Here is a 12,709-nt window from a genome sequence, read left to right on the forward strand (position 1 = left end):
ATACATACATGCATAGATACATACATACATACATACATACATACATACATACATACATACATACATACATACATACATACATACATACATACATACATACATACATACATACATACATACATACATACATGCATGCATGCATGTATGCATGCATGTATACATACATACATATGTGTGTGTGTGTGTGTGTGTGTGTGTGTGTGTGTATGTATATATCTATATCTATATATATATATAAATATATATATATATATATATATATATATATATATATGTGTGTGTGTGTATGTATATATTGGCATTAGTTTTAAATTATGTCCAATCAAAGTGGGGATACAAACACTCAAAATTCTACTATTTTTGATAACATTGGACGTAATCTTGAGACTCAGCGAATAAGAAGGAGAACTGAAAATTTAGCACGAGGTTTAATCAATCCCAGAGATCGTCTTTATCATGCATTGTTCATCAAGATTGGAACATTTTATTCTTTACTTGTTCCAAAAAGATTTCGGTTTTTTATCGAAATTATTTTTCTTGTAAAGGTAAACATACCTAGTACCTAGTATGTCTTGTGAAGTTATAATCAAATCTATTTCAAGTATATTCTGTAAAACAAAACATAATTTTAATACCTCTATATTGTTCTAAATTAACCTTGTTCCTAATTTTATTTTTTACTGGCTTTCTTTTTAATTCATTTCTCTGAAATAATTTTTGATTTGCTAAATTTAGATTATATTTATTTAAGTTATCTTTCTTTTTTAAATGTGTGTAGGATTTATTTGTTGAGCAGAAAATATGGGAGATCATCATTTAGTTAAAACATTAAACAGTGTCAATACATCATTTGATAATATTTTACATAAACCACAATTTTCTTTTTTAAATATGTATATATTTTTTTATCTTAGGGTTTGTTTCTATTTGCGCTTCTATGTTACCTTCATTATTCTTTTGTTGGGTCTCAACTAAACTGTCTAAATACAACAAATGGTAGTTGGCCACGAGATGGTCTTCTTCGTGTTCAAATCAGTACACAATCTTATGCAGATAAGTATGTTTTACATGGATACACAGCAAAAGATGGAGTTGTTTCTCATCTTTGTCAGTTTGATAAGGTATCATACATAAAATTGAATTCTTTTTCTTTGTTTGACTTAATTTAAAAATTCAATTATACTTCTTTTTTATTCTTTTTTTTTTTTTTTTTTTAAGGCTTAAGATAACATTATTTTTAGGTTTTGAATAGCAATCTTTGTTCAATGTATGACCTCCAGAGTTACTACTTATACTACAATAAAAAACACACCCGGTTTAATCAGTGTTATCATTTTAACATCTCTGATTTTCTATATTCAATGACCCAAAAGTTGTGGAAGGATTTTGATTCTGTTGAAATAATCCCAGAATCTTCTGATTTTAAAACAGTAAAGCACAGAGAGCAAAAAGTGGGAGGAAGCATGCTTGTAAAATTTTCTGAGTTATTTAAATTTGAAAACTATTTTTCAAGTATAAGTGAGTTTTTTTTCCATTATAACTTCAAATTTATACTTTTGTGATTCTTTGGATTCTTTAAGATAAGTTAATTTTGAATGTGCTATATGTTGAAATTTTTCCTTTTATGAGTTTGTTCTTCATTTTTTTAAAATTTTCTTTTTAGCAAATGCAGATTACTTATTTGAGTATTCAAGAGAGTATGGACTTTTGCATCTTTCGCATGATGCAAGAAGAAGACTAAAAATCCCAGTGAAAACCATTTTCTTAGGTTTCCATTTTTAGAGTTAACATTTTAGCATTAGTTGTTCTTATGTAAAAAACTCATTAAAAAAATATATAAACAGCATCAATAAAGTTTTTTGCTCTGATTTTTATTTTAGACCCAAACAATGACACATGTTTTGGTAGCAATTTAAATAGATTCTTGCTGAAATATTTTTTGGGGTATGATAATATTCTAATGAACAGTATAAAAAGAATTGCTGACACTGATAATAATCTTGGTGAGTTAAGTTCATGCCAGTGCTATTTATAAAATGATATTATCTGTATTTATATTATCTATAATTTATATAATAATTTATAATAATTATCTTCAACTCTCCTTATGTTTTTGCTATCTTTAATTTATTCAGGTTACATGGTGAATGTGATGACAGGAGAAAATTATAAGTTTGTTCCTTCCAGCATTGGAAAGGGCTCTTATCTCATCTCATTTGTTCTTATGTTTTTGTTTGTAGGTGCCTTTTTTTTTTTGGTTAATTTGAATACCTACATACATACATACATGCATACATACATACATACATACATACATACATACATACATACATACATACATACATACATACATACATACATACATACATACATACATACATACAAACATGCATGCATGAATGCATGCATGGATGCATGCATCCATGCATGTATACATACATAAAAGTTAGTGATGGTATTGCCAGAGTGAAGTTTGATAAGAATTGTAGAACCACTAGTTCTCAATCACAAATGAATAGTATCAATATATTTGTATATAACATATTTATAAAATTTTAGACTATTGCCATATCAATGTTACTTCGCTATTGTCATCAGCAGGTTTTCTTCTTTATTGGTAATTTTTGATCAAATATTTAAATTTTCATTGCTAATTAATATAGAAATTATTTTAAAATACATAAGCATTGTCTTTTGAATTGTTAGTTTTTTTCATGTATTAAAATCTATATAGACATTATTTTGTCCCCTTATTTTTTAAATAAAAATTAGAATTTAAAAAAAAAAATTTTCCCCTCAATTTTAGTGAACATGCTGCAGTTGATGAATATGAATGCACTAATTATTTTTCCACTAGCGCCACTTATGGCTGTTATTTTATCGCTTGTAGGTAAGTTCTTCATTTTTGTTCTATGTTATTTCAGACACCTGTCATATATGTTTATGAAGGGATCTTGAGGTAAATAAGTCCATTAGTTTTTTGAAAATGCTTATATGTTAGCCGATGGTTAGTTCCAGGTCTTTAATTGGTAAAGTTTTTTATTCTTTTTAAAATTTCTGTACATTTATAGTTGTTTTTTTTCTGCTCATAAATATTTTTTTACTACAACCATGTAATTTTGGTATTTTAGGGCTGGAAACTATAATGGCAGAATTCTTTAATGATACTTCAATTACTTTTTACATCATACTAATGGTATGGACTGTTGACCAGTTTGATACAATCTGCTGCCACACTGTCATTTCACAAAAGTATTGGCTCAGGTAAAAATATGAATCTTTGTATTTCATTAGTTATGAAAGTATTATTTGTAATCAATTTGTAAATATTATCAGTCATTTACAAAATTTTTAGCTGGGGTTATAAACTACTGTTTAATTATTTTTAGCATTTTGATATTTTTTTCAAAAGAAGAAGTTTTGGCACTTTTTAAATTGTTTTTCTTATTGTGCTAATCTTTTCAAACTATTTTTTGTGTGTTGACACTTCATATTCTTTCCCTTATTTCAATATAACATTTATTACATTTTTTTTTGGTAAGGTTCTTTTACTTGTACCACTTCGTATTCTATGCATACTACTATCGTTTCAATGGTCAGTTTGACATGCTTGCTCTTGCTGCCTCGTGGTTCATGATACAAGTATTTTTATTGTGCTTGTGTTTATATGCTTTTGTCTTTAACTTTCTATAATCATGTGCGTGTGTGCGTGCGTGTGCGTGCGTGTGTGTGTGTGTGTGTGTGTGTGTGTGTGTGTGTGTGTGTGTGTGTGTGTGTGTGTGTGTGTGTGTGAGAGAGAGAGAGAGAGAGAGAGTGAGTGAGTGAGTGAGTGAGTGAGTGAGTGAGTGAGTGAGTGAGTGTGAGAAAGAGAGAGAGAGAGAAATTACATTTTTAATAATTTTAAAATGATTTTTAGCACTCGATGCTTTTTTTCTTCCATCATTACGAACTTCCAATGATAGAAGAATCACAGGAAAACAATGGCGAATTAGAATCGTACTTGGAGGAGGCTGTACAAATGATTGTAGATGGTATTGAGACTGTTATTGGGGATACAAATACTTCCGAATCTCAGCTACCACAGGTTATAGACAACACAGCCGAAGCGAGCAGTGTACGAGAAGTAGTGTCCGAGGCAAATAGGTCTACTCGCGTTTTTATATTTGCGGCTGAACGTCCTTTTGTTAATGTTGTTCGTGATTTTATTCGTCACTTTCATAGAAGTACGGGGCCACTTTCAGAACACGTTGTCGTTGAGACAACTTCAGATCAGGGATCCGAAACTCAACCAATAAACAATCAAACTAGCGATAATGTAAACACGCAAGAAGATCAGCCCTCTGAATCTCAAATAACAAATAATCCTGTTAACGATCATACTAATCTGTTAGATACTCGAGATTTATCTGGCCCGGTTTCTCTAGTATTGCCCGATATTATAAATGACAATGATATGCAGCGTTCCGAAGTTGATACCAAAGTTTCCGTAAGCGACTTTGAAGTGTTAAATTCTGTAACGCGTATGCCATCTAACAGGGTTCAAACTAATAATATTGTTGATGACGATAGCTTTACTCATACAGATAAACAGATGTCCGTTTTTTATAAACAGATGTCGGCTAAGACGACAGCAACAGCATCGAACTTGCTTAGTGACGAGAGTGAGCTGTCTAATGTAGACGCAACCCTAAAAAAAAACAATACTGTCATCCTCAATGACCAATGCTCACCTTCTTGTAACTATATTTCGACTATAAGCAACTCTGACATACAGTGTACCAGTAATATAAATACATCGACTTAATATCAAAGCTTTATTAAAAAATCTTTTCAGTGTTAAAATTAATAGTTACACATGTATTTATATCTTTCAAAAATGTTCTCGGCTTAGATAAAAAGTATATATGTATATACTTAAATGTATACATATGCTTTTGAGAGTGGCTGCACTAAACAAATCTATTTTTTCCGCTTGTTTTTTTTTTTTGTTTTTTTTTTGTCGTTTTTAAGAGCTTCAGGTTTTATATATCTATATTTTTTTATAGTTACTGCATTTTAAATGTTCGATGTCGACTATGTTTTAGACTCAATGTCGACTATGTTATAGATAGTTATACATAATTATAGCTAGCGACATCGTGTAGTTATATCTAAATCACACACCCTCTGGAAGCAAGGTTAAGTTTTCAAAAACTTCCCATATATGTGAGATACCACTCTGCAATGGTAAAAATGTGTAGTTTCAGGAACAAATTTAGTATCAAACTTTTGGAAAGTTATCAAAAACACGTTTTATAGTTTTGTAAATTGTAATGTAAAAAAAAAGAAATTCAGAGATTTTGTTAAGGGCCCTTGTAATTGTATATAATAGTAGGCATAGCCACTTTGGTTTACACAAAGCGATTACGAGTTAAAAACTGTAGAGGATGTAAATACTGCGTGCACTTTTGGAGAAGGTCGAGTCGAAGCTTTTTTGTACACCATAAATTTTTCGTTATAAGTTTTAACTACACGTAATCGAGCAAAAAGCTTTAAAAGTTTTTAAAATTTGTCTTCTAACATCAATAAAAGTTTGATCAACGTTTTTAAAATTCTCCACATTTAAACTGCCCACCATCATTGACCTTCCTACTTTTTATTCGATCTTTCTGCGGTCAAATTACATTTTTTAACTTTCTGCAATTAATTCATAATGCCAAACAAACTGAGTATTTCGAGCGAACAAATTCAATTATGGGCAACACATCCAAATCAAGAGTTGAATCGGATGGTACACATAGTCCGTAGAAGTAATACACAAAACTTGCTGTTGTTTAGTTTTCTTGTGTTTTTTTGCGCAGTTCAACAGATCTTTATTGTGTTTTTCAAATTGTTTTTAATTTAAAGTTTGGTTTGGATCTTATACCTCACTGCGATCATTAAGAACAGTTTCGTATGGTGATCAAAATCCTAGCAATTCACTTGTGGTTTTTCCTCATCATTAATTGTACAGCACAATCTCTCTAATATTTCTATTATTCGAATCTCTATAATTCGAAAACCTCCATAATTCGATTGGATTTTTCGGACCCTTTAGTGACTATCTCTCTGTAAATCGATTTTTTATTTTATGAAGTGTAAAAAGCTCGTTAACCGTTGAGTTCTTTTTTCAAATTTCGAATGTTTTGAGTTTTTTAAAAACGGTTAACGTGAACTATTATCTTTTGTTTCAAAAACATCATGGCATCAAAGAGACCGTATAAAGAAACCAATTTAAAGCGGAGACACGGTGCTCTACTGGAATTGGAGAAAGGAAAAACAAATAGAGGTTTCGAAAATCTTTGATATTCTACCAAACATTCTTTTAAACTGTAAAAAGAATAAAGATAAATTATTTGACGCTTTTCGTCAAGGAAATTTGGCTAAACGGGTGCAGGTTGATACGTATTATCATGTTAACAAAGCTGTACTTGAATGTTTAAAACAAATGAGCTTATATTCAAAAAAGGCGATCTATAATTACTGACTTTTTTTTTTAACAAAAAAGTTTAAAACACATAATCTCTATTGCATTTAGGCCTAAGAATTACTATTTGTTTGTTTTTTTCATTTCTATTTGTAATTTGACCAGAATATTTGAAAAAAAATCAACTTTCTATAATTCGAAAATTTCTCTAATTCGAACATTTATTTTTCCCCATAAAGTTCGAATTAGAGAGATTGTACCGTAATAACCTTTGCATCAAATCATGTGTAAATTACTTTAAATTGTTTTTGATGGAAAAACCGGACATTTAAATTTAGAAAACAACGTGGATGGTGGTTTTTTTCATTGCGGTCTTCAACTGTTAAACTGTAGTTTTCAATGAAGTTGACAATTTTGAAAATACTGCTTGGATAACAAAGCGTTTTTGTAAAATGACACATGTAAAAAATATACTTACATACAAAAGAGAAATTGCCAATGCTAACTTTTAACGCCGCATTGATTTTTCTTCTTTGTACTGTGCATTATGGGTACGAAAGTCGAATACCATGCCCAATATGATTTTCTACAGAGTTTACAAATCCTGACAGATGATGGCATAAATTCTGTATTTCCACTTGGTCATCCTTTGGGTTCTGTGTTTTAATTCTATTTCACAAATCAACTGACATATCTTTGTCTTTTTTGTAAAATCATTCAACAAGAATTAAAAGAACGTGAAAAACCTTTTGTTCCATTAGAAAGTTTTCTGAAAACTGTACAAATATTTCGTCATTGCAATTTATCTTCATATTCATAGTTTTTAAACGTATTCACTTTTTTTATACTTAGCTGCATCAAAAATGTTTTTGTCGTTTCTTAGGCATATTACGTAAATTTCCTCACTGTGGAAATTTGCTCTGTTAGACATATTTTAAGAACATTTAAAATGAAATCTGTTTTGAATTAAGACTATAGATTGTGGGCACTTCAACCGGTACACTTCACGCGAAGAATCCACATTTCTTTGAACGTATACGTTACGGCTAAAGTAACAAATCTAGTTTTTACCAATAATATTGGTTATTATTAACAGTTAACACATCGTTTGCTTCATATATTAAGAATAAAAGTGGTAAATACATTCTTTTCCCGCTACATTCTAAGGACTTCGAGTATATTTTATACATTATTAACTTATATTAAATGTACATATATCTATACTATATTAAATGTACAAATATTGACTAATGTGTTTTGGATTAGGAAAGTTATAGCCACAACTGTTGTCATGAAAATATATATCGGTTGATGTGAATAATTCTTTGAACTTATCCACTTTAATCTCGTCATTTGGTAATTATTAATAATTACAATTAATTAATGATAACAACCGATTAGTTTGGTTGAAACAAATTTAAATAAAAAAGGAATTTTAAAAACCTAAAAAAAAAACATTTCTGAAAATCATGCATAACTTTCTCGGACTTTTATGACTTGGATTTTAAAAAACTTAAACTCCTAGGAGGTATGTCAAAAACCTGGACAGTTTTTTTAACATTAATCATGCTTCTAGAGAAATATAACAACTTCGAGTGAGCTAAATGTCGCCAACAAGTTAGTGAGATTTGTCTCCCCTAAATATTCAACGATTTATTTTCAAAGAAAGTTTTATCGCAAAAGAATTGAATTTTATGTCATAGCTGTCTATATCTTTATCTTTGTGTACAAAAATCATAAATACTAATTTACAAAACCAATGTTTCTCATTTTTATAAACTTTAACATAAGTTCAGTGAAAGACAAATATTTAAAAAAAAAAATTTTTTTTAATATAATTTTACTTGGGTAAGATTAACAAACGAATAACAAACGAGTTCTAATGAAGTTCTAGCTGGTAAAAAGCAAAATGCCCTTCGTTCTAAATTTATGTTATATTGATTTATTATACTAATTTATAAAATTGTTTAGTTTTCAACAATGTAAAAGTTTAACTCTAACAACATAAAACTGGTATCGAATCTTTAATTATTAAATAGATGGCTTATCTAAGTTATAAAACATTTGAAAGAAAATTAAATACTGAGCAATATATAAATTAGTGCGCATGTGCGCAAACGCTATCTACACAAACGTGATTTCTTTGTAATATTCCTATACGTTGTATAAACTGAGACATTTAGCTTTTTCACATAGGGATGCGATTTGATCCCTATAAAGATATATTTTTAAGATCTTTATAAAACATAATTATTTCTTTTAAACAAGCGTTTTGAACAAGCGATTGCTATTTCTGAAAGGTGTTAAGGGGATTCTCAAGGGTACACACATCTCTGATTACTCTGGTATTAAAACAGCATAACACTTAAAGCAATATGCTGATTTTAGGACACTCGAAAGATAATGCTTAAGTGATCTCTCGAGATGAAATAGAGGAAAACAACCTCGTTAGTAAAAACAAATTTCTATGATTGAATTGCCATAGAACTTCGTAGAATAGTTTATTTACCGTTTCCATGTTTGAAGCGCCGCTTTGGAAATAAAAGTGAATGGTCGATTCAATACAATACCGAATAGGAATGTTTTGATTGAATACTAAGAATCGTATTTTTCATTTAGGTCCTTCTTTTTGATATCATTTATGAGTTGGCAATTCTTAAAAAAAAAATTATCGTGGTAGTGTTGTTTCGATAAATATTAATCAAACGACCTTTAATATTAACGATATTTTAAATGCAAATCGAACCTGGCGCTCAAGCATTACTTGATAATTTTAGGATGGTACGAGCAACTAAAATTATAAGCATAATTTACAAGATAATTTGGTGAGTGTGTAAGCTTGCTTTTAAATATTGCTGCCACATGATTAAAAAAACGTAAAAATCTTACCCATTCATCATTAAAAAAACGTAAAAAACTTTTCTTTAGATTTGTTTGTTTATTATTTTTTCTATTTTAATTCTTCAAGAAAAATAAAAAAAGAACCCTTTTTTAACGAAAAAAGAAACATTTTTAAAAAGATGGAGTTGGTTTTAAAGTTCTTTTAGATAAAAATAAAATACGAAAGTTCTAAACTTGGTTGGCTACCGCGATAACAAAACGATCGCGATAACAAAATTGGCGCCATAAATGAATTATAAGCACTTTCGCTTTCTTTTTTCTCCGGGAAAATTTTTGCTTTGTTCGTTTGTTTTTTTTTCATTCGTTTTTGTTTTATTTTTATTTTACGATCCTTTTGCTAATTCGCAAATTTACAAAGAGAAAATTGCAGTAACACAAAGCGATTTCTCAAAGTTTGGCCTGGCTGGTACGCCATTGTTAACACAAAAATAATAAAGACGCAAGAATAAGTGTGAATAATTTAACTTCATTCAAATCGCTTGAAAAAGATTGTCATGCGATTTGTATTCCGTGCTATTCATTTTGCGATCAGAATAGTGTACACAGTTGTCAATAAAACATTCACATCGAGGAAACTAGCGTTAATTGATAGCACTCAGCTTCATTTTGATTGATTTCTTCATTATTTATGTCCTTATGCTCTTGAAAATGGGAGACATACTATAAGAAATCACATGACCTAAATCTATTTATAGGCAAATACTTACAATTCATTTTATCAATATACCTGAAGATATAAATAGTTATATTTAGCTTTTATAGTTATATATTTAGCACACGTTTATTTATATATTTATTTTGTTTTTAAAGTTACCTACTTACAATTTTTCGTTGCAAAAAAAAATCTAAAGAGTAAAAAATGAAAGTGCTTTTTTTAAAGTCGTAAAAGGAAAAATTGAGAATATAAGCGGAAAGTTAAAAATGATTGACAAAGTGATTAATAGGAGGTGAATTAGAAGATTAAAGAGACTAAGAAGAGTAAAGAGATTACACTTTACGTTTTTACCATTATTGTTCTCAATTTGTTTACTTTTATTTATTTGTTATTTATTATAGTCCAGTTTGAAGAGCTTCCTCTGAAGATTATAAAAGAGTCCATTGCTACGAGCAAATGAATGCTAGATTCGTCCAAGGACAATTTGAACATCTCGATAACATGCATCCAGAAAATTTCCTATTGAAGAGATATTTTGATATGGCCAATCAGTCGTTGCCAAACAACCCTACAAAACTTTTTCCCGTAAACCAATATAACATGATCACCGAAGACCGCTTCAGGAACTTCGTTTTACCACCACCAGCTAATTATATCAAAGTAACGCCGCAACCGCTTGTGGCCAGAGATTTGTTCATTTCAGAAAACAATTTAAGATACAGCCACCTGGAAAGTGTTTTACCAAGAGTTTATGAAACAGAGAAACAACCGGTAAAACGATCTTTAACTAATAATGTTGGATTAGAAATACCACACGAAATAATGCTGCTCAGAAAACAAGAAATGCTTAAGCAACTGGAACTAGATAACATGTTACTTCAAGAACAATTAAATGCTCAAGCGTTAAAAATGCCAAACTCAGCAAAGTACACTTTCTTATCAGACTACAATAACGACAAATATTTTTCTCCTGCACAAAACAGTTCACACAATAACCAAAAAATGTTCTTTGAGAAAAACAAACACAGATTTATCGCCGCTTCTCAAGAGGTTCCTCCTCCAGCATTCCCAAATCTTCATAACTCTCTAATAAAAGAAGAGTTAACCAGGAGACAACATTTGCTGGAAATCGAAAGAGATATTCGTATTTTACAAAGCATCCGATTAGAGGAAGTTATGAAAACAGCTTCTATGCATAAGGGAAACCAACCAACCTTTTCCGAAATAGGGAAACTTCAACAGAACAAAACGCCCGAGAGATTGACAGAACACGAAATGAGTGCTTTAAAAAACGCAGAACAGTTCAGAAAACAAAAAAATTACGTTTCAAAAAAAAATACTAAAGAAGGCCATAGTTTTTTGAACAATCAATCCAGAGAACTTAAACAAAATACAAACATTGAACAGACAACTCAAGAAAAAAAAAAGTCAGACGAACATCCTGACACCGATTATCAGCCTAATACAAAGAAATTTAGGAGTGTCTGTTGTGTGTGTGACGAGCCTTCTCAGTTTATATGTTCCGGATGCCTAAAATCGTGGTATTGTAGTCAAACATGCCAGGTAAGAGCAGTAGCAGTAATTGTAACTCTTGTATTTAACTTTTATTAACAAATTTAAACTAATTACAATTGCAACTTTAACATGGTAACATTTTAAATGGTAAAATTAAAGTGGTAACATTTAAAATGATAACATTTCTAATTTAGGCGAAAGACTGGAAAGTCCACAATAGTCGATGCAGAAAATATCCAGAAAATACAACAAACCCAGTTTAGCGTTCAAACTCAAACAATTTTCCACTTGGATCTTTGTGTAATTGAGCTAAACATGTCTTTCATGCAGTTATATTTAGTAATTGACAACCCTATAAAACATAATGGTATTAGTGAACAAATTTAACAGTTATAGAGATTTTGGGGTACAGAAATTATTAGATTAAAATTGTGAACTAACTTCTAAACAGAAACCTTTAAACTAATTAATATAGTTTTTTTGCTATCCACTTGATGAAATTGTAAATAGATATTCTGCAGAATAGTGTTTTTGTAAAATTGCCGGCTTTTGTTATTACAAATGAAGTGTAAAAAGGAAAAACCAGAATGTCAATTTTTGACATTTGAAAATTTGGCAGTTTGATCTTACTTCTTTAAATAGAGTATTCAAGGTAGGAATGTAAAAACATGAATAAAAATTTTGACATGCATTCCTTGTTTTTATCTTATACTCTCAAATGAATTTAAGGTAATTTTTACCATTGACAAAAGCGTCCATTTTAACCAATACTTTGACCACGCTTTAAAGCGCTAAACACTTTATTCACTAAACGCTTTAACTAAAATGATAGGGTTCTTCGATAATTTGATATAATCACTAAGACAGGAACTGCACATAGGAAATTTGAACGTGTCAGTACGTGCGCGCAAATGCTTTGTAACATGAAAAGCTAAGATTGAAAAATACCCTGGTGTGACCGAACAATGTTCTATGCGATAAGAAATTCCTAATGCAACAAATGATAAGTTTTATATATTAAAAAATAAATATATACTTATATTTTATTACTTTTAACTATAACTAGACGTTTAGTTAAAATAACAAAACTATTTTCCCCAAACATTTATTTTATACTATACAAAATTTATCATTTGCTACATTAAGAATTTCTTACAGCAATAGGATTTTGTTAGCTCACACAACGGTAGATA

At 29.9% G+C, this 12,709-nt stretch overlaps 2 protein-coding genes across 5 annotated transcripts; both read left to right on the top strand.

Annotated features, from left to right (window-relative positions):
* Positions 1-278: 278 nt before the first annotated feature.
* LOC145192228 (membralin-like) lies at positions 279-5,136 on the top strand. Of its 3 annotated transcripts, none has more exons than XR_016450430.1 (11): positions 279-545; positions 915-1,121; positions 1,242-1,518; positions 1,664-1,768; positions 1,881-2,003; positions 2,136-2,236; positions 2,560-2,617; positions 2,807-2,890; positions 3,132-3,264; positions 3,543-3,749; positions 3,809-4,969. XR_016450430.1 is itself a non-coding variant. In XM_090080832.1 (11 exons), exons 1-11 carry the CDS (start codon positions 315-317, stop codon positions 4,802-4,804), a joined length of 2,307 nt encoding a protein of 768 aa, XP_089936958.1. In that variant the 5' UTR covers positions 279-314; the 3' UTR covers positions 4,805-5,136. The 3 variants fall into 3 exon arrangements, 2 of the variants coding, with proteins under 2 accessions (XP_089936958.1, XP_079925558.2); XM_090080832.1 differs by having other exon boundaries at positions 3,543-3,642; positions 3,917-5,136; XM_080069432.2 differs by having other exon boundaries at positions 1,242-1,512; positions 3,543-3,642; positions 3,917-5,136.
* Positions 5,137-9,062: 3,926 nt separating this feature from the next.
* Positions 9,063-12,207, top strand: LOC145192636 (uncharacterized). Of its 2 annotated transcripts, none has more exons than XM_080069942.2 (3): positions 9,063-9,270; positions 10,403-11,564; positions 11,711-12,207. In XM_080069942.2, exons 2-3 carry the CDS (start codon positions 10,458-10,460, stop codon positions 11,777-11,779), a joined length of 1,176 nt encoding a protein of 391 aa, XP_079926068.2. In that variant the 5' UTR covers positions 9,063-9,270; positions 10,403-10,457; the 3' UTR covers positions 11,780-12,207. The 2 variants fall into 2 exon arrangements, with proteins under 2 accessions (XP_079926068.2, XP_089926249.1); XM_090070123.1 differs by lacking the exon at positions 9,063-9,270 and adding an exon at positions 9,358-10,324.
* The last annotated feature ends 502 nt before the right edge of the window (positions 12,208-12,709 follow it).

This window comes from Hydra viridissima, unplaced genomic scaffold, assembly GCF_058129835.1.
Source record: "Hydra viridissima isolate aposymbiotic clone 2 unplaced genomic scaffold, HvirCarnegie_v1 scaffold_1, whole genome shotgun sequence".
Taxonomy (NCBI): domain Eukaryota; kingdom Metazoa; phylum Cnidaria; class Hydrozoa; order Anthoathecata; family Hydridae; genus Hydra; species Hydra viridissima.

Excerpts from the sequence above, each read along its gene's own strand:
- LOC145192636 (XM_080069942.2), top strand. The coding sequence starts at position 10,458 with ATGAATGCTAGATTCGTCCAAGGACAATTTGAACATCTCGATAACATG. Across the intron at positions 11,565-11,710 it reads ATTGTAGTCAAACATGCCAG|GCGAAAGACTGGAAAGTCCA; the intron begins GTAAGAGCAGTA and ends TTTCTAATTTAG.
- LOC145192228 (XM_090080832.1), top strand. The coding sequence starts at position 315 with ATGTCCAATCAAAGTGGGGATACAAACACTCAAAATTCTACTATTTTT. Across the intron at positions 1,769-1,880 it reads AGTGAAAACCATTTTCTTAG|ACCCAAACAATGACACATGT; the intron begins GTTTCCATTTTT and ends TTTTTATTTTAG. Across the intron at positions 2,237-2,559 it reads TTGTTCTTATGTTTTTGTTT|ACTATTGCCATATCAATGTT; the intron begins GTAGGTGCCTTT and ends ATAAAATTTTAG.